Below are 27,836 nucleotides of genomic sequence, written 5' to 3'. Positions count from 1 at the left end.
TTATCTAAGATACTATCAATTGTTAAGATGCACCATATATATAACTAAGAAAAAACACGGGCATTAAACTGACACAATGCTTTCATACTGTGTAGGATGTTTATATTTATTGAAACGGTTTTTTAGAGTGAAGCAGATGTTTAACACATCAATCTTGTGCATACCCAAAAGAAAGTGTATGAAGTTAACTGGTTAGGTTATAACTATCACCTCATATTCTGAGTCCAGCTCTTCTGAATCACTTCTCAAATCACAGCCATGGATGTCTGCTTTCATCCATGTAAGAGCACCCGTGGGGTCATCAAGCGCACTGGGGATACGGTGTTTCTTGAAAGAGTGCTCCACCACCATCTTCTGCTTAATGTCAGCCGAAAGTTCTGAGCAAAATGAGGTCTGCCACCTTAGAGATAACCCTGCTCGGTGCATGAACCGGTCACACCAGCCTCTGGTCGCTTTGAATTTTGTTTCTTCTATTCCCAGGGTTTTGACGATTTCTCCTGCCTTTGATCGCATTGCTTGGCGCATGACGGGCAATGCTTTCGCATGCATCTCGCTAACAAAACGTAGTACAGCTTCATCCACCTGTGGGTATCTTCCTTTCTTAGGCCCCGTAAAGCACTTTGTTGTTGCTTTACAAGAAAATATGGAATGGCGGTCTCTCCTCCAGCGCCGGATATTTGCTTCACTAATCCCGAACGTTCGCGCTGCTGCCCTGTTTCCATGCTTTTCTGCATACACAATCACTTTTTGTTTCAATGCTGAATCATAGTGCAATCTTTTTGAAGACATCTTTAAATGCCAATTACACCTGACACATTTGGTACCAACAATACAGTGACGAAGCTGTGACAAGCCATTAATAAGTTCCCACCGGCACAGGCTGGGATAATTACATCACGACCCTCTCCTGGTTCATCACAGTAATCATGAGACACATCCCAATTCTGGACAAGGTAAAATGTGAAAACAAAAACAAAAATACAACATACATTACAGAATTAACAAAATATGGTTTTCTCAAGCCTGTCATGTTTACCAGATTCACACCAGTGCAAGAAAATAAGCCTGGGAGCCAGAGAGTTAAGTATGTAAGTAGAAAGCTAGTGAAGCAAAAGATTATCTTTAAGATGAAATCTGCAATGGTCTGATTTGGTTTTAATTCCCTTTATTTTCATATGGCTTACATATAAATCTTTTTCTTTTAATTGGACTTAACATCCAAGTAAAAATGTTCTTCGATTTTTTAGCAAACTGCAAAGCCAGGTCATTAAAGACAGAGGCTCCCCACTGCCTTTCGTCATTCACTAGTATGGGACTAGGGCTAGGGTCAGTGGCCTTCATCAGTAGGTGCCCTCCTTTGCCGAGCAGATCTGATCCTGTATGAAGATGATGAAGTGTCTTCTTCGGTTTCAGAGCCTGACGGCTCATGATCTCCCTCCTGAGATCCTGTGTCTCCCACCAGTTCCCGCAGAAACTTGAATTTCGATAAAAAAAGGTGCCATACAAAATACCAACCTAAAAAGGGAGAAACATGAGGAAAAACTATTACACACAATATTATCAATGGAGGACATGCTAGTTAATTGTGTATGTGTCGGGGGTATATTACAAAACAGTATGTATAGTATCAATATATATGTGATTATAAATATATATTTATGTAACAAACACTTATTAATCATTTACTATGGACAGGCACAAGAATAAACTCTGGCATTATACAAGGAAGGCAGAAAGTTTCTGCCTTCATGGAATTTAGAATCCAAGCGTGGTTTATCTACATTAAAATTATGATGACATTATGATATGTAAGTCAAAGTGTTTATTATAATAAAATCAAATTTCTGAGAGCACTTCACTGGGGAAAAAAGAAGATACTTTGCATGTCCTTGGGACAGTCATGTCTCAATGCTAATACTTACTAAAAGCAAGTCTCCTCTGATTGCAATGTGAAACCATTAAATGGCAGGGGTCAACTGCACTTCACTGAGAACTTTTGTCAGAGTGAAGCTATTCACAGTTTCCAGAAATAATACATTTTTAAAGAAAATTAATACATTCTCTTTAATTACATGATGAAAGAACAAAGCCAGACCACTACTATCTGAAGTTCAAGATTTTTAAAAATTGGTATATTTTCATGTCAAAGTCATTAAAAAGTCTGAACTCTCAAGAATAAAAATGACTAACCATGTTTTGTTTTTTGCAAGGAGTTTGAAGTTCACTACATTTTAGACGCCCACGAATAAGGATCAATAAAATGAGTACACAGGATAAAACCTCTGAACCCATGACTAGTTGCTCTGAAATGTTAAGCACATGTTAAAACAAACAAAAGTAACCACTATAACAAAGTTTTCCAGGCTAGTGTGCTTTACTGATGCCTTCTGCTCTAAACTCTCTAGTTTAGTAGAAAAGCAATGGACCATAGCACGTTCTGATGAGTAGCAGTTTATGAAGACAAAATCCAAGCAGCTTTTCTACCCCAGCATTATAGGATCAACATGAATGACCACTTAAGGAAGTTTCTAATTCTACTTGTTTCTTTCTTGCAGTCTCTGAAGCAAAAAAAGAAAAAAGATCAACATAAGCTCCTTGGTATTAAAAGACTAACTTCAGGGGTTTAACCCTATTTCCCAAGGGTTTGCTTTCCCTGAAGCCTGAGCGCTGAATGCTAACTGAACCAAGCCACAAATGTACTTTGGTCAACCAAAAGTGTGAGTAATGCACTTAACTTCATAAAATAGTATTTTCATAATATTCCAAATTAGCACACTCCCGTCTTCACCCACAATTCTCTGTAAAAGTGGGCACAGCGAATTAGCAGAAAGAACTCTGGGGGAGTCAGGAGCCCCAGTTCTGAGAGAAGAATCAGAAAGCTACTGTGCGAACTAAATGAGAAGGGCTCTACAGGGCTGGGGTGCCTGGCACTGAGTAAGCATCTGTAAGGTGTGGGGGTCCCTGGGCAGTGGGATCTGAGGTGGCTTCTATTTTGTTAATTTTCTTTTAATTGAGATACAATTCACATTGCAGAAACTCTGCTTTTAAAGTCTACAATTCAGTGTTTTTTAGTGTATTCACAAGGCCAGGAAACCATCAACATGATCAAAGCCCAGAACACTTGCATCAACCCCAAAAGAAACCCCATATCCATCCCCATTTCCTCCCCCCCGCCCCCCGCAACCAGTAATCAACCTTTCTGTCTCTACGGATTTGTCCATTCTGAGCATTTTATATCAATGAAATCACTATATGTAGTCTTGGGTCTGGCTTCTTCCACTGACCTATACTTTCAAGGTTCATCGTCCATGTTGTTACAGGTATCACTTCATTCCCTTTTTATCACGGAATAATATTCCGTTGCACCAATACACCACATCTGGTTTAACCATTCAACAGTGAATGGCCATTCGGGTAGCTTCTACTTTGGGGTTGGTATAAAACAGTTTCTGCTTTTTGGCTGCAATGACCATCTGTGTATAAGTTTTTGTAGACATATTTTCATTTCTCCTGGGTCTATATCTAGGAGTACAACTGTTGGATGAGGTGGAAACTTTATGCTTAACCATTTGTGAAACTGCTAAACTGTTTTCCAAAGCAGCTGCGCCACTTCACATCCCCACATTTGGAGCTGTATGAGGCTCCAAATTCTCTACGTCCTCACCAAGACTTTTCATTGTGCACCTTTCCCATGACAGTCATCCTAGTGGGTGTAGCACTGTGGCTTTTATTTGCATCTCCCTCGTGATTAAAGATGTTGAGCATCTTTTCACATGTTTATTGGCCAACTTATATATCTTCTTTGGAGAAATTCCTTTGTCCATTTTTTAAATCACATCGTCTTTTTATTGAGTTGTAAGAGTTCTTTATTATTCTTGATACTAGACTTTTATTAGATATATGATTTCCAAATATTTCCTTCTACTCTGGGTTGTTTTTTCACTGTCTTGATAATGTTATTTGAAGTACAAATGTTTTTAATTATGGTGAAGCCAAATTTATCATTTTTTTTCTGTAATGAAATCCAACTTACCGATTTTTTTCTTTGGTTGCTTGTACTTTGGGTGTCATATTGTATCTAGGGAACCACTGACTAATCCAAGGTCATGAAGATTTACATTTATGTATTCCTCTAAGGGTTTTAGTTGTAGCTCTTACATTTACATCTGATCTATTTTAGCTAATTTTGGTATGAGAGAGAGATTCAAATTCATTCTGCATGTGGATATCAAGTTGTTCCAAAACCATTTGTTGAAAAGGCTTTTCTTTCCCCATTAAATTGTCTTGATACCTTTGTCAAAAATCAAATGACCTGGGCACCTGGGTGGCTCAGTCAGTTAAGCATCTGCCTTTGGCTCAGGTCATGATCCTCAAGTCCCAGGATCAAGTCCCACATCGGTCTCCCTGCTCAGTGGGAAGTCTGCTTCTCCCTCTGCCCTTCACCCTGCTCATGCTCTTGCTCGTTTGTTTGCTCTCTTTAAACCTTTAAAAATCTTTAAGAAAAATGAAAATAAAAACAAAAACAGTTTTAAAAAAATAATAGAAGGACCATAAATTGATCTATAGTATCTCTATGCCAGTACCACACCATTTTGGTTACAGTAGCTTTGTATTAAGTTTTGAAATTGAGGGGCGCCTGAGTGGCTCAGTTGGTTAACTGCCTCCCGCACAGGTCATGATCTCAGGGTCCTGGGATGGATTCCCAAGTCAGGATCCCTGCTCAGCAGGGAGTCTGCTTCTCCCTCTCCCTCTGCCCACCCCCCACTCCTGTTCTCTCTTGCACTCTCTCTCAAATCAATAAAATCTTTTAAAAGTTTTAAAATTGAGAGTTAAAAGTCTACCATCTTTGTTCTTTTCAAGATCATTTTGACTGTTCTGAGTCCCTTGCATTTCCGTGTAAATTTTAGAATTACACTGTTGATTTCTGCAAAAAAGGCAGTGAGAATTTTGATAGGGATTATGCTGAATCTGTCGATTAATGTGGGGACCCTACACAGTTTTTTTTAATACTTCCCTGTACTTATAAGATTTTTCCACAATACACAAACATGACTCTGATAAATAAAAAAATCAGGAAAAACAAGTCAGAAACTAATAAGTAAATCATGAATATTCTATAAACTTACGTTTTAAATATGCCAATGCCACTAATTGGCCTAAATTATTAAAGCCAGTTGATTTCAACAAATACTAAAGAAAACTGTTAACTCTCAGGTTAGTTTTGATTATCAAAGTCTTGACCTCATAAAGAACAAAGACTCCCAACAGTGGCTACAAGTGTAAAGTGACCATAAAGAAAAGTAGGGGAGTGCTCTTTTGACTAAAAAGAGACTATGGTGAAGGGCTGGCATGCTGGAGTCCCACCATAACTAGAGTGCCCCTGCGGTGATGGTTAAGAGAAAGCAAAGTCATCACAGATCGGTATTTCTGAAACAAATAATGCAATATATGTTAAGAAAAAAAAGAAGAAGAAGAAGATAGCAGGAAGGGAAGAATGAAGGGGAGTAAGTCGGAGGGGGAGACGAACCATGAGAGACGACGGACTCTGAAAAACAAACTGAGGGTTCTAGAGGGGAGGGGGTGGGGGGATGGGTTAGCCTGGTGATGGGTATTGAGGAGGGCATGTTCTGCGTGGAGCACTGGGTGTTATGCACAAACAATGAATCATGGAACACTCCATCAAGAACTAATGATGTATGGTGATTAACATAACAATAAACAATTAAAAAAAGAGAGAGAGAGAGAGAGAAAGCAAAGTCTCCTAGCACAGAAATCTACACAGTAAGGAACTAAGGACAGCTGTGGCAGTCAGTTTGGGAAGGCACAAAAGCATTCAGCTAGATCACAAATTCTTTCTCAACTTTAATGAAATGAAGCCCCCTCTAAATTTTTTTAATCACTGCCAATAACCTATGCAAGGGATTCAATCTCAAATCAAAATTCAGAATGTGGTTGCCAATGCGGTGCTTGAGGTCAGAGCAGTAGGGGTTATGGCGACTACCACCTCCGTACACACAGCTGAACCACTCCATTTCCCACCTCTCCTTTGTATCCCCCAATCTGGGATAAGAAAACTTGAGAAGCGCGCTCATTTTCCCGATTTGGTCGGGGTGTTCAGATATGCAAGGTTCAGGAGTGGAAGGGGGAGCATGTGGTCAGTGACACTGCTTCCCACGAAACATCGTAGACAAGTCCCCTGATGGAGATACAGAGTTTGTCTGCTGGGCAGCCAAAAAGGAAAGGACATTCACCGTGCTGGTGTTTTATGGACTAGTGTAAGGACAGGGTGGGAACGCAAAGCTAAAAGATAAATAGTGTTGATAAGAACTGCAGTGGTATTTACTAAACTGAGGGAAGTTCAACAAGCTGTTCTCCAAGTAAAATGACTCAAGTTCTAACAGCTATAATTTTTCAGAGACAGATGGCAGAAGGAAGTGGGGAAGGGAGTTTCCATATCACAGTACCTACAACTAGTAAGATCTCATGCTTCTACAGAGAGTATTATTAGTCTGAACAAAGGAGGATCCTAAAAACTTCGGGCAGTTTGATTTAAAAAAAAAATTATACACATGATCATTTATTTTCGAAAAAAAACCATTATTAAAACCCCAATGGGCATATACCAAGGAAAGCACGACATAGCAAAGAAGAAACTGAGAGAGGAACTACGACAGTGCCAGATAAAGCTGCTAAAGGACAGTTACTGTGTTAATTACACATGTTTTAAGTTTGGGACAGGTACTGCAAGGAAATGCTTTGCCCATATCATTTAATGGCCGAACTGTCACTCAATTTAACTAAACTGTCCATTCACATACTTCTGGTAGCTGATTAATGGGGGCCCTGCTCTATTCATCTATAGTATTTTAGTTATACTGGCCTTACGACTAAAAACAAAGTAGAAAGTCATATACATAGTTCATCTCCTCTTCTTTTAATAAAGCAACTTTTAGGTCAAGTAACAGAAATCTTGACTTATCTTCACCAAAAAGTGGGAATTTATTGTTAGCTTATAGGAGAGTAAGCTTACAGAATGCAAGGGAAGAAGTAGGTTGCTGGAACAGAACTAGAAGGCTCTTGTGAATGGATGTCATTCTCACAGCATTATTTGTTTCTCTCTACACACTTGGCTTCACTTTCTTCTCAGCTTCCCTTGCACATAGCTGCTTCTTCCCTCTTCTATGGAAGACTTCTCGGTTCATAACCTCAAAACAAAACAAAACAAAAAACCCATCCTGGATTTCCATTCCCAACTTGGGTCTAGTGTCAGCCCCAGGACCAGGGTCAGTGTGCATGACCTGCGTCAGGTATGGCAAGCACGGCTGTCGGGCGACCCTGGAGAGCCAGAGTGTGGTCTGAGAGATTGCAGGGGGGTGGACAGGATAGCCTAGAGGGAATCCAGGAAAGCTGTCTCCTCCACTTTTTTTAGCAACAGAGTCCTGGAGGATGGTCTCCGCTAAGGAGTCACTCAGAAACAAAACATCCCTGAGCTAGGCAGGCAATTCTTTTGTTTGATAAAGTCTAACCAAAATCTCCAATCTTCTTGCCTTGATTCCTTCAAAACCACAACACAGTGTAAACTTTAACTCTGGTGGGGGTGAGGTGAGATTAGATGAGGCTGGAGTCATATTCTCCCTTTTAAGGGAAAAGAACACAAGTCAGTGTAAGGCCAGTTCAAAAGCATTTATTATCCAATGGAATGACCCTAAAGATATATGATTACCACATTACAGCCATTCACAACAAAATCACTCCAACTGGCTACCCATCATACTCTGCTAGGAAGCTTTGAGCAATACAACCCTTGACTTCCCATATGACTAGACCAGCTCAGTTTGGACTCTGGGCCCTACTGACTAACTTCTACCAGGTATGTGTATGCATCTTTGTGGGGCAGTGGGATGAGAGGAAGAATAATCACTAAAAAAGCTACCTTTTACTGAAAAGGACTTACCCTGTACCCTGCATGCCTACAGCCAACAAGAACTCTCATGGAAGTAGAGCTCATACAATTCCTCCCACTGACAACAGATGTTAAGACACCAGAAACTGCTTACCTAACCTTGCTCTATGGGATGTGGGTCTCCCACCTTGTTCTGGGATTTAGTAAGAGAGAAATGGGAAAGAGGAAAGGAGAGAAGTGGGGGGAGGAGAACTGTCCACAACTGTATGTGTACAGAATCAGAAGTTTACACCGATTGCTGAAACCAGTACTGTAGTTTTTCATAGTTTAAAAGACAAGTGTGTGCCTTGCTCCAGTCTCACGCTGGTAATTACGCACTGTATGTCAGAAAAACTGGTGGGCAACAGCGGGTGTGTATTCTGGGATAAGTAAAGGAGCACTCACCTGTGTGTGCCAGTAACTAAGCATTAGTTCAAAGGATGAATTTCATGAAACACACTGTACATTGTTTTTCTGTGCAAGATAAAGGTGCTGGCAGCAGAAGGGTGGTGATAGCAGATGAACCCGAGAGATGAACCAACACCATCAACACACCACAAACCCAAGGGACAGTTGTAATTATAGAGCTCTCAGTTTACAAAGTGCTTTTCTATTCAACAGCTCCTGTAATCCTCCCAATTGTCCTCTGAATTAATGAGACTAGGAATCATTATCCCCAATTTTTAGATAACAAAATAAAGGCTCAAAGTGACTCAACCATTGAAGAAGGCCAGCTAGGCAAGAGAGCAACGATTTTTAAAAGTGTATCAGATTTCTCAGATTTTCATCGTGAAAGTATGGCTAAAACCCAAAACACTAACTAGAGAATGAGAATTTGACTTCACTACCCAAGATCTTCTCAGGTCAAAAGCCCAGCTACAGTATAATCACAAATGTTTGTCTCTGTGGAATCATTCCAACGGAGTTACATAATCCCACCTTCATGATGGCATCTAAGTGGTTAACTAATTGGCTCAATACCAATCTCAAGCTGTATAAAGCTCTTTTCCATTTTCAGTCCTCTTACTGATTTTTATTTTTCTCTGAAGGTAGCTAAGGCTCATTTCTAAGATAATATATCCAAGGCCACAGACAAGACTAAGTAAAAGTAGAGCCATGCTCTTCCACTTCTTGCCACAATATTCCCTCTACGGCACACCCCTTTCGTAATGACACACTGGGCAACACTAGATGATAAGCCCCTGGAGATATCATTACTGAATCAACACCATCTTGAACCGTAATAGCTCCACATCCAAAACTTTTATCCAACAAACAGGACATTTTTTAAGTTGCCTCTTTAAAACCTCTCCTCTTATCTTTTCTATTTTCTTCTCTCTTTGGTGACAACACAACCATAGATCCAAATATTACCTCTATGACAAATGATAAGCACATTTCCCCCCCATACTTCCCACCTTTCTTGAATCTCTGCTTAGTTAGCTTGAAGGCACCTTTAAAAAGTATATACATTCCACAGCTCCTCCTTCTGATTTTCATATTTCTGTAATGGGTATTATAACCTCTCCCCATGTCTCTGGTGAGAAATAGTTCCTTTTCAGCACATGGCCCCTCCTCTACTTTACCTCAGTGCTATATAGATTCTACCTCGGTAAGCCCTCTCCCATCTGTTTGCTTCTCTCCATTCCCAGTGTCATTCCCTAGCCTACATCAAATCCTTATTATCTGCCAACTGGATTATCAGCATAATGGCTGACAGCTCACATGCATGTTGGAGCCACACTGCTTGGCCATGAATCCTAACTCAACAACTTACTTGCAACTTGAGCCAGTTAACCTCTATGTGCCTCAGTTTCCTCTTGCATTAAATGGAGATAACAGTACCCACTCTCAAAGGGTGACACTGGTAATAAAAGAAATATACATAACATGCTAAAGAGAGTAAGTGGCACATAATAAACACATAACAAACGTTACCCATTGTCACTGTCTCCTAGGTTCCAGTCCCTTCCTCTTGCGGGCAAATGCTACAGACACGAGGCTACTACCACTGTTACTAAGAATTTTAAGCATCACCAATACATAATTTTTACACCTTTCTACTACACTATCTCTTGAGTATAATGCTGTCTTGGGTGACTGCTTTAGCACTTCATGCTCACTTCCATTGCATTAATAACTAATTGTCTCTCATTCCCTCTAAGACACAAGTTTCTGAAGACAAGGAAATGTATGGTTTATCAATGTCTTCGACTTTGTTCCCTGTCTTGAACAGTACCTGGCACAGAGCAGACACTCAAATCAACCAATCCCCATGCTCAGCCCCTCAACACGCAGACAAAACTACCCAGGAATTTAAGAGTATAATGACTTTCACCAATTAACTCATTTCAGAGCCCTGAAGATGCCTGCTACATAATGTAGTTATAAATGGAGAGAACTGCTTTAAGACACTGAACAACCTTATCAACCAAGGTGAGCTGACACATACAGTATGCTCTATTCAATAACTATAGAAGAATCATTCTTCTCAAGTGTAAACAGAACATTCACCAAAATACACCGTTCATCAGTCTTATTAACTTCAAGGGTAAACCCTCTTAAATTCTACTATACAAAATATATTTTCTGACCATAACAAAATTAAACTAGAAACTGAGGACAAAATGGTAACTGGGGGAAAAATTCAAATATTCAAAGTTTAAACAACATACTCCTAAATAATCCATTCCAAAGAGAAATCACAAGTGAAACTAAAAAATAGTTTGAACTGAATTACTTTTTTTTTTATTTGAATTCAAGTTAGTCAAGATATAGTGTAGTAGTATTGATTTCAGGAATAGAATTTAGCGATTCATCGCTTACATATACGTATAATACCAAGTGCTCATCACAAGTGTCCTCATTAATGCCCATCACCTACTTATCCCGTTCCCCCCCCATCCACATCTCCCCCCGAATAATTTTTATAAATCAAAAGCAATACCCGGGACTTCTGGTGTAGCCACGGCACCTAACACTACAACCAACCCCTCGCAGCTGCTGCCGCTAGAGCTTATGGACAAATGTACAGGATCAAGAATTCACATTGTGATGAAGAGTGATAAAGAAATTGTTGGCACACTTTTGGGATTTGATGACTTTGTCCGTATGGTACTGGAGGATGTCACTGAGTTTGAAATCACACCAGAAGGAAGAAGGATCACTAAATTTGATCAAATTTTGCTAAATGGAAATAATATAACAATGCTGGTTCCTGGAGAAGGTCCTGAAGTATGAATGGATTTCCTTGACTTACTCTGTTTTGTTCTACAATAACAAAATAGAAAAAAATTTTTAACCTTTTAATGTTTGGATTCTGTAAAGCTAAGTTTCCCATTAAAGGGGAAATATTTTGAAGATGCACTGTAAATGCTCATTTTTTTTAACTTAATCATTATTATCTTGGAAAAAGAACAGTTTGTTCTTCAAAGACTAAAATAAAAATGTTTTCAGTTAAAAAACAAAAAAGAAAAGCAATACCCACAAAGAAATTTATTAACTATTTTTTTTTAAAAAAGGAAGGCCCAAAATCAATAGTCTAAGTTTCCACCATGAGAAACTAGAAAAGAAGTACAAATTAAACTCAAAATAAGTAGAAGAAAATAAAGATAAAAGCATAAAGCAATGAAATAGAATATGGATGAATAATAAAGGGGAAAAAAAAACAATGAAACCAAAGTTGATTCTTCAAAATGATCAATATAATGTATAAACCTCCTGCCAAACTGATCATGTGAAAAAAAAAGATACAAATAAGGAATGAAAGAGAAGACATCACCATAAATCCTACAGATATTAAAAGGACAATGAGACTATTATAAACTTTATTCTGGTAAATTACACAATTCAGATTAGAGTGCTTAAAAAGCACAAAATATGAAAGCTCACAAAAGAAATAGATAACTAAAACAGCCCAACATGTAGTAAAGAAACTGAATTTGTAGTTAAAACCTTCTCCAAAAGAAAAGTCCTGGACCAGATTAATTCTAACACACATTTAAGAAAAAGTATATGAACTGTGGCAGACACAGTTTGGTAACCTCAATGAGTCAAACCGTGTGTAAGTAACTCTTGTGTGACCTGTCCCCCTGAGAGTGTGTGGAACCTGTGATCCACTTCCAACCAATAGAATTCAGCAAGGGTGATGGGACAGGTTATATGATAAAGGTAAAAGGATTTTGCAGATACAATTAAGGAATCCATCAGGTGATTCTGAGTTACTGAAAAGGGAAACTACCATAGGTGGACCCAACTCAAGTAAGTGTAAATCATTAAAAGAGAGACTGAGACATCCTTGGTATCACAGAGATTCTCCTGCTGACTTAAAGCAGCAAGCCACTGTAAGTCCTACAGTCACAAGAAACTGAATTCCGCCAGCCGTCCTAAGAGGCGGGCTAAGACCCTGAATGCACTGTGAGATGGAGAATAGAGGACCCAGCTAAAGCCATACCCAGACTCCTAACCTGCAGAAACTGTGAGCTAATAATTATATGTTGTCGGAAGTTGTTAAGTTTGTGGTAATTTGTTATGCAGCAATAGAAAACTAATATCCTAATTCTAAGCAAACTCTTCAAAGAAATAAAAAAGGAACACGTCCCAACTCACTTTTGATGAGGTCTTGCATGACCCTTATGACAAAACCAGATAAAAGCAATTAAGAAAGCTACTAATATTCCTCATGAATGTAAATGGGAAAACCTCAAATATTTAGTAAATCAAATCCTGCAATATATAAAAACAATAACCCATCAATATATAAAAAGGGAATATCTGAGGTATGTGGGGTTGTTGTAACATTCAAAATTCAATGTAATACACCATATAAACAGACTTAAAAACGCCATGACTATCTCAATGCAGAAAAAGCATTTGAAAAGAAATCCAACATCCATTGCCAATTTTTTTAAATATTTCGTAGTAGGAATAGAAGGAACTTTTATTTTCTAGCCTGATACAGAATATCTACAAACTCAGCTAACATTAAACTGAACAGTGAAAGACAAGTGTTTCTCAAAAATCAAGGAGAAAGATCTGCTTTCACCCCTTTCTTTCAATGCTACACTGGAGGCACAATGAGGCAAAAACTTAAAAGACACATCCTGGAAGGAATAGGTAAAACAATCATTGGCAGTTAGTATGAACCTCTGGGTAGAAAATTCTATGGAATTTACAAAAAAATAAAGGTAGTAAGTGAATTTTGCAGTTCTGTAGAATACGCTGCCAATATAAAAAAATCATCTGAATTTCTATATATCTGCAGCAAACATTAAATGAGTACCACGCACAATAGCATCAAAACTATGAAACCTTTACAGTTAAATTTGACAAAATTAGTGCAAGAACTGTATTATATACTGAAGTACATAAAATGTTGTTGAGAGAAATTAAAGCCCCCCCCAAAAAAGAATAAAGAGATACAATACGGTCCTGGATTGTTAACATTAAGATGTCTATTCTCTCCAAATCCAACAGATCTATTTTAACAAGCTGATTCTGAAGCTTATAAAGAAATGCAAAGGATCTAAAATAGTAAACATTTTTTGAAAAGAATAACACTGCATAACCTACACAATTGGTGTCAATGGAACAGAATAGTCCAGAAATAAACCCACATATATATATCATATATATATATATATATATGAGATCAATTGATTTTCAATGCCTTCAATAAATGATGCTAAAACTACCCTTATGTAAAAAAGAACCCCGGATCCTTAACTTAAACCAAACAAAAAATTACTTCAAAGAAAGTATTTATAAAACATGTATCTGATAAGAGACTGTACCCAAAATACATCAGAATTGTTACAACTTGATAATAAAAAGACAATGGAATTTCTTAAGTGGACAAAAAATTTAAACAGACACTTGACAACGTGGCTGTTGGCAATGGAAAACATGTTTGGCAATTTCTTATAAAGTTACCCAAGAGAAATGAGAACATATATCCCCACCAAGACTTGTAAATGAATGCTAATAATAGTAGTAATACTTGTAATAGCCCAGGCTCCCTGCTCAGCCAGGAGACTGCTTCTCCCTCTCCCACTTTCCCTGCTTGTGTTCCCTCTCTCGCTGTGTTTCTGTCAAATAAATAAAATCTTTTTTTTTTAATTTTATTTATTTATTTATTTGAGAGAGAGAGAGAGAATGAGAGAGAGAGCACATGAGAGGGGGAAGGGTCAGAGGGAGAAGCTGACTCTCTGCTGAGCAGGGAGCCTGATGCGGGACTCGATCCTGAGACTCCAGGATCATGACCTGAGCCGAAAGCAGCCGCTTAACCAACTGAGCCACCCAGGTGCCCATAAATAAAATCTTAGAAAGGGGGGGCAGGGTGCCTGGGTGGCTCAGTCGTTAAGCGTCTGCCTTCGGCTCAGGTCATGGTCCCAGGGTCCTGGGATCAAGTCCCTCATCGGGCTCCCTGCTCCGCGGGAAACCTGCTTCTCCCTCTTCCACTCCCCCTGCTTGTGTTCCCTCTCTCCCTGTGTCTCTCTGTCAAATAAATAAAAGCTTAAAAAAAAAAAATACTTGTAAAAGCCGAAAACTGGAAACTCTAATAGTCATCAATAAGCAACTGGATTAACAAACTGTGGTATATCCATCCAGTGAAATATTATCCATCAATTAAAAAAATGAATCACTGATATATGCAACACAGATGGATTTCAAAAGCATTATGCTAAGTGAAAGAAGTCAAACACAAAAGATTTGCTGCATGATTCCATTTACATTAAATTCTAGAAAAGGTAAAATTATGGTTATGGGAAGCAGTGCAATTGTTGCAAGGGCTTGAGGACTTACTACAAAAGGCCATGAGAGAATCTTCTGGAGTGATCAAAATGTTCTGTATCTTGGTTGTGGTGGTGGTCACACCACTGCATACATTTGCTAAAACTCATCAAATTTTGTACTTTGCCTTCACACTTTTCTGTGATCATTTAGATATGTATATTATCCATGTTAAACTAAGGACAGTTTATAAACTATTTCTAAGACCAGATTTAATCTTGGAAAAACTATTTTCCACACATCAGTTAATTCCTATTTCTTCACTTGTACCTCAATGTGAGCTAGATAAGCAGAAATGTATCGATCTTCAGTATTCCCAGATTCTGTTACTTGCATTTGTCTGGTGGCTAAAATTAAGAGATTGTACATACTGTTTAAGTCATACAGCTAGTAAGCGGCAGTGCTGTCGTCTTTAAAGCTAGATCCACCAGAGTCCTTGTGTGGCACAGCAGGAACCCAGGACTGGGCACCAGACAAGGCCTGCAAATTTCAGTCTGTCCACGGTCTGTTAAGCCAGGTTGAACTAGGGAGCACAACCAAGCCAACCACCGGAGAAGGGAGAATCTGCACACCAAGACAACTATTTCTCTCTCATGTAGGCCCACACTAATACTCTCCTATGACCTAAAAACTTCAATCTCAAATGCTCTTTAGATACAGGGGCAGGCAGAGCCGACAGAAGTGGCATCACCGTTGTTGGGTCAGGCTACAATCAGACCAATACCACACCCAGCACCTACACACCAACCCTTAACACTAACGTACCTGGTTTCCTTTCTTCTAGCCTCCCACTCCTCACACTGTATCTAGGACAGCCTACAAAATTCTAAGTTCCTGCTAAAAACTCTTAGACAGCTCCCCTACTGCCTATCAGAAAGCATAAATTCTGCAGGAGACGCGTATAAAATGCCACAATCTGGGTGCTTCCTGCCTCCATCTATAACCTCATCTTAGCCAATTCTTCAAGGACTGAAAATTCATTCATTTGAATATTCATGGAGCACCTACTATGTTCCAAATACCATCCTCAGTGGGACATATCTGCCCCCCAAGGAAGAACTCTAGGCAAAAATAAAGCATTATAAGGGAAAAGGGAGCAGGTGTGTGGGAGACTCATGTCTTACAGAGAGGTCTGTGAATCCTCAATGACAACTGGAATGACAGTGACTAAGTTGCCATTTACTGAGATGGAGAAGGCTCCAAGATCAAGAATGTGGCTTTACGTATGCTTATTATACTCATTCTTCAAGAGTGTTTATGACCCCATCTCCAGGCCCTCTCCCTCCCTGGAGGTCAGGGGGTGGAGCTGAAACTTCCCATTCTCTAATCCCGGTTAGTCTTTTTAGTGACTAGCCTTTGCCCTCAAATCACCTAGGGGCCCCACCCTGAGCAGAAATTCAGGAATGGTCCAAAAAGGCTTGCTATGAATAACAGAAGATGCTACTATCACTCTAATTGTACGGGTTTGGAAAACTTTTTGCCAGAAACCAGGGACAAAGATCAAATATAGTATTATGCTACTGAGATGAACTCAGTACTTGATGATTGCTCCTGGAGCCATGGGCAAAGAAAGTTTGTTTCTGTTTGAAAGAAAGGTAATTATATCATAAAGGCCATATACAAAAAGTCCACAGCAAGTATCATTCTCAATGGGGAAAAACAGCTTCTCCCCTAAGGTCAGCAACATGACAAGGACGTCCACTCTCACTACTGCTGTTCAACATAGTACTAGAAGTCGTAGCCTAAGCAATCAGACAACAAAAAGAAATAAAAGGCATCCGAATCAGCAAAGAAGTCAAAACTCACTCTTCACAGATAACACGATACTCTATGTGGAAAACCCAAATTGCTAGAGCTCATACAGGAATTCAGAAAGTGGCAGGATACAAAATTGAGGAGTCGATCCCATTTACAACTGCACCCAAAACCATAAGATACCTAGGAATAAGCCTAACCAAAGAGGCAAATGATCTGTACTCAGAAAACTATAGAACACTCATGAAAGAAACTGAGGAAGACACAAAGAAATGGAAAAACATTTCATGTTCATGGACTGGAAAAACAAATATTGTTAAAAGTTCTATGCTACCCAGAGCAATCTACACATTCAATGCAATCCCCATCAAAATACCCATCAACTTTTTTCAGAGCTGGAATAAATAATCCTTAAATTTGTATGGAACCAGAAAAGACCATGAATAGGCAAAGGAATGTTGAAAAGAAAACCAAAGCTGGTGGCATCACAATTCCAGACTTCAAGCTCTACTACAAAGCTGTCATCATCAAGACAGTATGGTACTGGCACAAAACAGACACATAAATCAATGGAACAGAACAGAGAGCCCAAAATTGGACCCTCAACTCTACGGTCAACTAATCTTCAACAAAGCAGGAAAGAATGTACAATGGAAAAAAGGCAGTCTCTTCAACAAATGGTGTTAGGAAAATTGGACAGCCACATGCAGAAGAATGAAACTGGACCATTCCCTTATAGTGTACACAAAAATGGACTCAAAATGGATGAAAGACCTAAATGTGAGACAGGAGTCCATCAAAATCGTAGAGAACACAGGCAGCACAACCTCTTCGACCTCAGCCACAGCAGCTTCTTGCTAGACACGTCTCCAAAGTCAAGGGAAGCAAGGGCAAAATGAAGACTTAATCAAGATAAAAAGCTTTTGCACAGCAAAGGAAACAGTCAACAAAACTAAAAGGCAACCTATGGAATGGGAGAAGATATTCACAATTGTCTTACCAGATGAAGGACTAGTATCCAAAATCTATGAAGAACTTACCAAACAACACCCAAAGAATAAGTAATCCAATCAAGAAATGGGCAGAAGACATGAACAGGCATTTCTGCAAAGACGACATCCAAATGGCCAACAGAAACAAGAAAAAGTGCTCAACATCCCTCAGCATCAGGGAAATCCAAATCAAAACCTCAATGAGATACCACCTCACACCAGTCAGAATGGCGAAAATTAACAAGTCAGGAAATGATAGATGTTGGCGGGGATGCGAAGAAAGGGGAACCAGAATGCAAGCTGGTGCAGCCACTCTGGAAAACAGTATGGACATTCCTCAAAGTTGAAAACAGAGCAACCCTACAACGCAGCAATTGCACTACTGGGTATTTACCCCAAAGATACAAATGTAGTGATCCAAAGAGGCACCTGCACCCCAATGTATATAGCAACAATGTCCACAATATAGCCAAACTATGGAAAGAGCCCGGATGTCCATCAACAGATAAATGGATAAAGAAGATGTACATACACACACACACACACACACACACACACACAATGGAATACTACTCAGCCATCAAAAAAAAGAAATTCTGCCATTTGCAACAATGTGGATGGAACCAGAGGGTATTATGCTAAGCGAAATGAGTCAATCAGAGAAAGACAATTATATGATCTCACTCCTATGTGGAATGTAAGAAACAAAACAGGATCATAGGGGAAGGGAGGGAAAAATAAAAAAGGATGAAATCAGGGAGGGAGACAAAACATAAGAAACTCCTAATCATAGAAAACAAACTGAGGGTTGCTGGAAGGGGGTGGGGAGATGGGGTAACTGGGTGATGGACATTAAGGAGGTCACATGATGTAATGAGCACTGGGTATTATAGAGAGTGATGAGTCACTGACCTCTACCTCTGAAACTAATACACTATATGTTAATTAGTTGAATTTAAATAAAAACAAAATAAAATGGGGGCGCCTGGGTGGCTCAGTCAGTTAAGCGTCTGCCTTCGGCTCAGGTCATGATCCCAGGGTCCTGGGATCGAACCCCACATCGGGCTCCCTGCTCCCTGCTCCACGGGAAGCCTGCTTCTCCCTCTCCCACTCCCCCTGCTTGTATTCCCTCTCTTTCTGTGTCTCTCTCTGTCAAATAAATAAATAAATAAAATCTTTAAAAAAAACTAAAAAATAAATAAATAAAATGATGGAAATTCATAAAAAAAAAAAAGGAAAGGTAATTACCAGGGAATGAATACACACACCCAACTTGATGAATTTCACATAAAATACAGTATACCTACATCAGTAGTCCTTTTCTTAGATTCTTACAAATTTGTTGTTGGAAGTAATGACTGATTTGTATCCTCTTCCAGGATTTGTGATTTAGTGGTAGAACCAGGTTTTCCTTATCTTTGTATCTCAGAACCATGCTTATAAGAGATGCTCAAATCTTTGGGGTATCAATGGGTATATGATATATGGCCCAATAACTAGGAATGAATAAGAAGGTAAAATAATGCCCAAGATTTTGTGCACAAACTAAAAACAAGGAGTTATTTTAGGTAAAGATTCTGAGCTCTATGAAACAAGAAAAAGGAGTAGAGTCATGTATGTGAAACTGGAGCTTGGAAGCGTAGGTTTTACTAAAGTTACCTTGTATGAGTGTCTTCCGCATTGGAGTATAAGGTCCTCAAGGACATGGATTATGCTTTGTTAATTTTTGGATACCCATGAGCACTGCCACAGCACCTGAACATGAGAGTTTGTTGAGTGTATTTTGAGTAATGTAAGAGTTATCCATCTTGAGACAACCTTGGTTTGTACCACACTTAAGCCTAATTTGTAATTTGTAATAGGAACTGAATAATTTGTATTCAGGAATCTTTCTTCATTCTTCAAATATGAGGGCCTACTACATGTTAGGCGCTACTCTAAAATCCAAGGATAGAGCAATGAACTAGACAAACAAGGTCCCTGTCTTCACGGAGCTTATACTCTAATGAGGGGGAAAAAAAACACATAAAATCGCTCATTTCAGAAAGGCCTAAGTGCTCAGAAAACCAAGAGTCAGTGAGATAAAGAGTAACTGGATGAGTTACCCTAGGTGGACAGGGCAGTTGATGTGAAACCTGACTGAAGAAGAACTAGTCATGTGAACAGCCAGAGGAAGACTGAGGGCAAAGGCCCTGGGGAGAGTACAAGGTTGGCCTGTTGGTGGAACGATGAGGGCAGTGGGGAGGAGAATGGAGAGATGAGTGGAGAGGCAGGAGGGGCTATATCACTCAGATCCCTGTAGCCATAGTAAGGGATCTAGATTGTATTTCAAGGGAAATGGGAAGCCACTGGAGGATGGGTTTTAAGCAAGAAGTGACATTTTTAAAAGAGTGGTAAATGATCTAGCAGGGCAAAGGAAACAAAAATCTGGATGGCAGGAAAAAGGGATAGCAACTGGAGCCAAAATTCAATCTAGAACTACAGAAAAGATCTGGACTTGGGGCGGGAAGAAGGAAGGGTTGAGGAAGGAAGAAAAAAGGATCGGATGAAAGTCTATTTACAAAACTGTCATGCAGGCAGCCAAGCTTATAACACCCAAGCAGAAAACGAGAGGATTCTCCTCTGAAAAGATGGAATGCCCACAGAGAAGAGATCTCCAGATACTAACCCTTGGGGTTTCTCCTAGGGAAGAGGCCAACTTGCTGCCAGAACTGACACTGAGAATTTAGTACCATCTTTTACTTCCTCACCCTTAAATATGAATACAGAACAGAGCACTGGCCATTTGTAAAAATCTTCAATCACAAAGAGTCCAAAGCAAACAAACCATAAAAAAATACATGGAAGAAACAAAGGCAATTGCGCAGGGAGAAGAAAAACACCTTACTAAAAACTACAGCTGACCCTTATTAAACAACACAGGTTTGAACTCTGTGGGTCCATTTATAGACAAAATTTTTTAATAAATATAGTACAGTACTATAAATATATTTTCTCTTATGACTTTCTTAATAACATTTTCTTTTCCAGTTTATTGCAAGAATACAGTATATGATAATATACAAGATATGTGTTAACTATGTTCTCAATAAGGCTTCCAGTCAACAGGAGACTATTAGTAGTTTTTAAGGAGTCAAAAGTTACCCACAGATCCTCAACTGTGCAGGGGTTGGTGTCCCAACCCCCATGTTGTTGAAGGGTCAACTGTATAACTAATATGCTTATAGAGATAACATATTACATAATGCAAAACAGATGCTGGCAAAGCAATCAGAAAAGAAAGTTCTGAAATTAAAAACATAAGAGAAGATAAAACCCAAAACATATGCCAGAAGGGAGAGGAGAAATGACAGAAAATAGGAGATAAACAGGTAATACTAGGAAAATCAGCCCATGAGGTCCAACATCCAACTAACAGTTTTTTTTTTAATTGAAAGGGCCCAGGAAAACAGAAGGAAGAGAAATATACCAAGGCATACCATTAAGACATTTCAGAATAACAATAATAGAAAAAACTACCAGAAAGCATCTAGAAAGAGAAATCAAGTTACTTACAAGGACAGAGAAACAGAAGGCATTAGATTTCTTAAAATCAGGCCTAGGAAGCCAGACTTCAGTGAGTTATAATTTTTAAATTCTGGATGAAAATTATCTACCACTTGAACAAATTATCAATCAAGTATAAAGGTAGATTTTTCTAGAAACTCTGACATCAATAAAAGACATTTTGACATCAGTGAAAGGCATTTTCAGGCAGGCATTAGCTCAAAAAATTATCTTTCATGTATTTTCCCTCAGAAAGCTACCTGAAAATGTGTTCCTGCAATACAAGATTATAAACTGAGCAAGATGATGACATGAGATCCAGAAAACAGGGTCTACAGCAGAGAAGAGTGAAGGGCAGGCCGAGCAGGAAGGAGAGCTCTGGGATTGGGTGGGGAAGTGGGGCCAGGGGATAACGGGCACATACAAAAAAGTAATACTAGGTAAATTAAAAAGGCAACTGTTAACTTCAAGAGAAATGAAGAACCACATAACAAAGTAGGTGTAGTCATGTTACACTATTTGACCAGCAGGGACTATTTACACAGTTAAAATATTAAATCCCGGGGCGCCTGGGCGGTTAACAGTCAGTTAAGTGGTCCAACTCGCAATTTCAGCTCACGTCATGATCTCAGGGTTATGAGATGGAGCCTCAGATGGGGCTCCACACTGGGCGTGGAACCTGCTTAAGATTCCCTCTTTCCCTCTGTGGCAACCCCCTCCCCCCCCATTAAAAAAATATAAGTAAAGTAAATAGTAAAACATACATCTTGACTCTCAAATGAATCAAAAGGTGTCATTACTAATGACATGCCAGTAAAGAACTGGGGACTCCACCATGGTTAACAAATAATGTCTAAAGCTGCAAAATCAAGAACTAGCTATGAATAAATTATTTACGAATATGGAAGTAAATAACTAGGGGATTCAGTGGAGCCAAGGGCTGAAGGGAACTACTTTATGCCTTTAGAACTATCAACTTTTTTTTAATAATTTGTTATTATTATGTTAATCACCATACATTACATCATTAGTTTTTGATGTAGTGTTCCATGATTCATTGTTTGTGCATAACACCCAGTGCTCCACGCAAAATGTGCCCCCTTGAATACCCATCACCAGGCTGACCCATTCCCCCCACCCCCCTCCCCTCTAGAACCCTCAGTTTGTTTTTCAGAGTCCATCGTCTCTCATGGTTCGTCTCCCCCTCCGACTTATTCCCCTTCATTCTTCCCCTCCTGCTAGCTTCTTCTTCTTTTTTTTTTCTTAACATATATTGCATTATTTGTTTCAGAAGTACAGATCCGTGATTCATCAGTCTTGTACAATTCACAGTGCTCACCATAGCACATACCCTCCCCAATGTTAGAACCATCAACTTTTGAAACTTTCTTTTATTAAAAACATTTGAGAAAACACACGGTCTTAATACAAGAGTGGATTACAAATGATGGGATTTTGGAATACAGGTGAGGTTCAGTGGGGTGAGGGCCGGAGCCAGAGCCGCCAGCCAAGAAAGAATTCCTGAGACGTCAATGGCGCAAAAAGGTCGTTTTACTAAAGTCCAGGGACAGGGCCTGAGGGCAGAAAGAGCTGCACAGGGGTAATCTATAGGGTTGGGGGAGGTAAGGAGAAAGGGAGGTTTTCAAAGAACTTTTTTTTTTTTAATTTTATTTATTTATTTGAGAGAGAATGAGAGATAGAGAGCACGAGAGGGGGGAGGGTCAGAGGGAGAAGCAGACTCCCCGCTGAGCAGGGAGCCCGATGTGGGACTCGATCCCGGGACTCCAGGATCATGACCTGAGCTGAAGGCAGTCGCTTAACCAACTGAGCCACTCAGGCGCCCTTCAAAGAACTTTCATATGCTAAAGAGGACCTACAAGATACCAAAGGCCTTGCCACTGTCAAGTTAAGCTTGTTTTCCCCTCTAGCATGGTATTAACATTAAGATCTTTGGGAGCTTCCTGAAAGAATGTCACACTTATCCCACCCAGGAGTGGGGGGGCAGGGAGGTTGCAGGGTGTCAGCTTATGCTTTGTCTTCAGCTAGCCTTCTGTTCCTTCATCATAAAGAAAAGAGGGGGTCAGCCCTGGGTGTTGTAATTACTAAATCACCAAATCCTACACCCGAAGCTAATATTACACTGCATCTTTTCTTAAAGACATAAAACTGAAGTCACTTCCAGATAGAGCTGGTATTTGTAAGGGAAGAGGGATGAGACGAAAGGAAAGGGCAAAACCAAAGATGACACCCACATCCTTGGCCGCTGGTAACATCTGAGACAGGAAGGGGGTAGGGGAGAAAACAGGTGAGAGAAATCAAGAGTTCTGTTTTAGGTGTATTAAGTTCGAGATGCTTTTTAGATCTCCAAGTGGGGCTATCAAGAAAAAATGGTTGATGCGTGAGCCCGGAGTGCAGGAGAAAAGTTGAGAGCTAGAGATGTCAATTTGAGTCATTAGTTACAGTTAATATTTAAATCTCTAGGGCTGGATAAGACACCATGCAGAGAAAACAGAAGGAAAGGGATTAGAAATATACATTTGTATTATAGTATGTCGTAGAAATATAGAAAATAATGGTATCTCATGGAGTAAGGGAAAGTACTAGTCCATAAAATTTTTATTTCAGAAACAGAAAGAGGACATACAGATGTATAAATAAACTGATGTATGTAATTTATATACTTTGAATGTACTGGGAATAATGTAAAATGTATTTCCTATCAAAGACTGTGATCCAAAAACATTTAATAGGAAATTCTAGTAGGGGGCGCCTGGGTGGCTCAGTCAGTTAAGGGTCTGACTCTTGGTTTTGGCTCAGGTCATCCTCTCAGGGTCATGGGATCCAGCCTCATGTCGGGCTCCATGCTCAGTGGAGTCTGCTTCTCTCCCTCTCCACCTGCCCCTCCCCTCACACTTTCTCCCTCTCTCCCTTTGTCTCAAACAAGTAACTAAATAAAAATGTTTTAAATAAATAAATAAATTCTAAGGGATGAGAAGCCAGGAAAAGATAAACAATTAGGCACTATGGTAGGAAGGACACTGAAAATATAGTGTACAAAAGCCAAGAGAAATACTTCATAAAAGGAAAGCTTACCTGTATAGAATGAGTATGAGAGGTTAAATACAATCAAGACTAAGTGACCATGGACTTGGTAACATGGAGGCCATTTGTTACTGACCTTGACAAGGGCCACTTCAGTGAATGGTGAAAGTGGAAAACATTTTAGCATGGATGAGAGGCAAGAAAGTACACACAACCAACACACACAAGAGAAAGAAAACCTCCCGAGGAACCTGAAATTTGAAAGTCGGCATTCACTGTGTCAAAGAGCCAGTCAGTTCTACAATAAAGTAGGTGATGAGTTTCTCAGGGCAGACTCATGTCACAGGTTTCTAATCTCCAACTTGACTGTATTTGGATAGGTCCTTTAAGAGTTAATTAAGGTTATAAGAATTCATAAGGGTGAGGCCCTAATCCAACACGACTCACACTCTTTTTAGAAAAGATTAGGGCACAGGCACACATAGAGGAAGACCAGATGAGGACCCAGGGAGAAGACAGCCATCTTCAAGCCCAGGAGAGAGACCTCATTAGAAATCAACCCTGCTGACACCTTGCTCTTAGACTTCTAGCCTCCAGAACTGTGGGGACAAAAATTTCTGTTGTCTAAATGTCTGTGGTATTTTGTCACAGCATCCTTGTGAACTAATATAATGCCCGAGATTCTCCAGTCTCAAGTCTAGCTGGATGCCTTCCCTTCTCTCCCCAAGCCCCAGGTCCATCCTACTCAAAACATGAAACTACTCCATCATTAGCTCTCCCAACAAAACAGTGCTTGAATTCCTTTCTTCATAAAGCTATTAGTTCTGGACCATTCCAATCAAAATAAGATGTTCTTTTACTTACCACACCTCACTTCTCATTCCAAAATATTTTCTGAAACCAAAGGCAAGGCATTTTTAGAAAAATGAGTAAAATCAAAGTAACTAGCTATTGGGAGATGAGAGAACAAGTAAGATGTAAGTAGCAATGGGGAATTTTGATGCTCCAAAGGCAAGTCTGGCAAATATTCTATGCAAGGTTTTGTATGGTCTATGTGCCACACACATCCCCACCTCCAAGCAGCAAGCATCTTGGGATTAGAAAGAAAGCATATGCTTTCCTCCTTCGCACGCAAACAAATCACACAGATCTGGTTTTCCTTACTTCCAGAATCTTACATATCTACAATTAGTCCCAAATCCTGCCATCACAAGCAGGAAGTGGAGAAAGGCTTTTCAATTGTTTTGTCATCAGAAAAGAAAGGCTGTTAACTCTGGTTCCTTCCTATGGCAAGAAAATTAAAAATATACATACAAGTATGTAAATACAAATACATACAATAAAATACAAATGTAAACACAAATACAGATATATACATTTGCAAAAGTGCACACTATCTTCTCCAAACACAGCTGATACTGAGTAGTACCATGAAATGAATAAGCCCTATAGCATTTATTTTTATTTCTGACAAATTACTGCATCTACCTGAACCATCCTTCAATATATTGGAATTATGAAAAATGAAACTCACTAACACCTGGTTCTCAATACTTCCTAAATTTTCACAATCGCTCAGCCACTTTGCTAAGGGACCTGTGGTTATCAGTTACTGTACATAAAGAAGATCTAAAATTGCGCTACTATTACCCTGAGAAGAAAGTTTTACATCCTCCCATTCCGAGGAAGAAAAAACATCACAGCAAACAAAACAGCACCATCATCACAAAACTTGAGAGTTAGGTTACCTGACCCTGGAAGTTTAATATAGCCGGTGTTTTTGAAGTTCTGCCTAGCCTCAACATTTCTGTCTGGAATTCAGTTTAAGCCTGAACTCGAAGTAAACAATTTCCCGAGTGCTTCATACCCAACTCTGTCCCTACTCCTGATTAAATGAAGGTAGGGAAACCTCTCGTTATCATTAGGGTCAGAACCTCTGAAAAAGGAAAAGGAGTAACCAATCACTTCACCTTCGAATACAGGCCAAGGTTAAAATCTGGGCAGAGAGTGGTTAAGAATGGCAATCAAGAGCGGTCGGTGCGCACGAAGCACTATCTGGTTTACCCCCAAGTCAGGATGCCCAGCCCTGGATCCTCCTCCTTCCCTCTCCAGGATGCCGGCGGGCCTCTCCTGGGGCACGGGCACGTCTCCCCTGACTCAGTCCTTAGAGCTAGGTGGACAGCAGATGATTTTAAGACACTTGTCCATCCACGCCATTAAAAAAACAAACAAACAAAAAAAAAAACAAAAAACCACACAGACAAAACAAGTGAGCACCCCGAGTCGCGCCGACGTGTGTATTCCCGTGTGGAACTGCCCCGCGGCGGATGCCCCACTCACCGCACACCATCAGCAGCAGCACGATCAGCAGCGTGGCCACGAACACCAGCAGGGTCAGCCCGACGCTGTGCCACATCTTGGGGGGAGGACGGCGGCCGGCCCCTGGCTGCGGAGCGGCGGGCGCGGGCGGGCCGGTGGCGCGTGCTGGGCTTCAGCGGCGGGCGCCGGGGGCAGCCGAGCGCCGGGGAACAAGAGCGGCGGGGGCCCCTCGCAGCGCCCCCCGGGGGCGGAGCGGGGCGGCGCGGGGGCGGTACCGCGGCCGGCCAGCCGGGCGGATCCTCCTTCGCTCCCCGGCCCGCGGAGCGCGCGGCTAGGCGCGACGCAGGGCGCCCCTACCCCCTCATCGCTCCGGGGAGCCGGGGACGCGGCGCCCTGAGACCCCGGCGGCAGCCGGATGTGCTTCCATGGCGGACGCCGCGCGCCCGTGGACAGGAGAGAGGGCGAGCACAGGGACGCGCGGCGGCCACACGGCCCTCGTCGCCGTCCGCCTGGGGGGATGGAGGTGGGATGTTGGGGGGTGGGGGGGGTCCCTCGGCCCGCAGGGACAGCGGCTAACGTCTCCCGACAGCGGCCGAAGCAGCTTCTCGACCCCAGTCCCCTCCCCCAGCAGAAGCTCAGCGCCGAGCACGCCCACCGCTCTCCGCCTCCGCGGCGCGGGTCCGGCTGGGAGATGGAGTGCAGAGCCCAGTGAAGGCCATTGAAGGCTGCCCCGCAGGGACTACAATTCCCACAATGCACCGCCAACTCGGTCGCTTTGCTTCGCCCTCCCTCTGCTTTTGGTGTTTCTGGAGCCACAACCTCTGTCTTACCGACCGCGGGTTAGTATTGTCTGAACCCGCGTAGTTGGCTGCCTGTGCTGCATTGTGCGAAAGCGCCAGAGTGGTGGCAACCATTATCCCGCACATGAAATCGTTTTGTTCCACGATCGACGAAGCACGAAGAGGGAAGAAAGGGGAGGCAGCTGTCTGGAAAACTGGTTGCATGTGAACCTAGCCCTATTGCTGGGGGTACACATTGGGTACTTGGCCTTTTGAGGAAATACTCACGTCCGTGCCAAACAGGAGAGCCAGAGGCACGCAATCTCCCTTTTCCTCCTGTAACAGATGTTGGTCTGTGTTTTCGTGAGTAATGTATTTAAGAAATGGTTCGCGAAGGACTTAAGTACATCTGCTTAGCCCTTAATTCACCTGAGTTGTAAATTTAATTCAGGGACTTATTGAAACCAAGCGACACATGACCCCAAGCTGAAGATTTTGCCGCACTGTCTTCAACAAATCACTGTGAAACAAAACAATTTTAATAATCTCAAGTACTCTATCTCTACCTGCAATCAAAACTCTTCAATTCTGCCAGATTAGATTCATTCGTTAAAGATGTGCCCCCAGAAGAGAGGATAAATGTGTATGTAGCCCACTTTTAGACAGTAC

At 40.8% G+C, this 27,836-nt stretch overlaps 2 protein-coding genes across 2 annotated transcripts; one reads left to right on the top strand and one right to left on the bottom strand.

Moving 5' to 3' along the window:
* Nucleotides 1–85: 85 nt before the first annotated feature.
* SMIM13 (small integral membrane protein 13) lies at nucleotides 86–26,613 on the bottom strand. Its single transcript, XM_027603408.2, has 2 exons — nucleotides 26,410–26,613; nucleotides 86–1,515 (listed from the first exon to the last, which is right to left on the bottom strand). The coding sequence occupies exons 1-2, from the start codon at nucleotides 26,483–26,485 to the stop codon at nucleotides 1,328–1,330; spliced, it is 264 nt and encodes an 87-aa protein (XP_027459209.1). The 5' UTR covers nucleotides 26,486–26,613; the 3' UTR covers nucleotides 86–1,327.
* On the top strand, nucleotides 6,612–11,182 carry LOC113926782 (U6 snRNA-associated Sm-like protein LSm5). The gene is made up of 2 exons (XM_035728542.1): nucleotides 6,612–6,738; nucleotides 10,908–11,182. The coding sequence occupies exons 1-2, from the start codon at nucleotides 6,612–6,614 to the stop codon at nucleotides 11,180–11,182; spliced, it is 402 nt and encodes a 133-aa protein (XP_035584435.1).
* Nucleotides 26,614–27,836: the final 1,223 nt, after the last annotated feature.

This window comes from Zalophus californianus, chromosome 7 (assembly GCF_009762305.2).
Source record: "Zalophus californianus isolate mZalCal1 chromosome 7, mZalCal1.pri.v2, whole genome shotgun sequence".
Classification (NCBI taxonomy): Eukaryota; Metazoa; Chordata; class Mammalia; order Carnivora; family Otariidae; genus Zalophus; species Zalophus californianus.
This window is presented reverse-complemented; position numbering and strand designations above follow the sequence as displayed.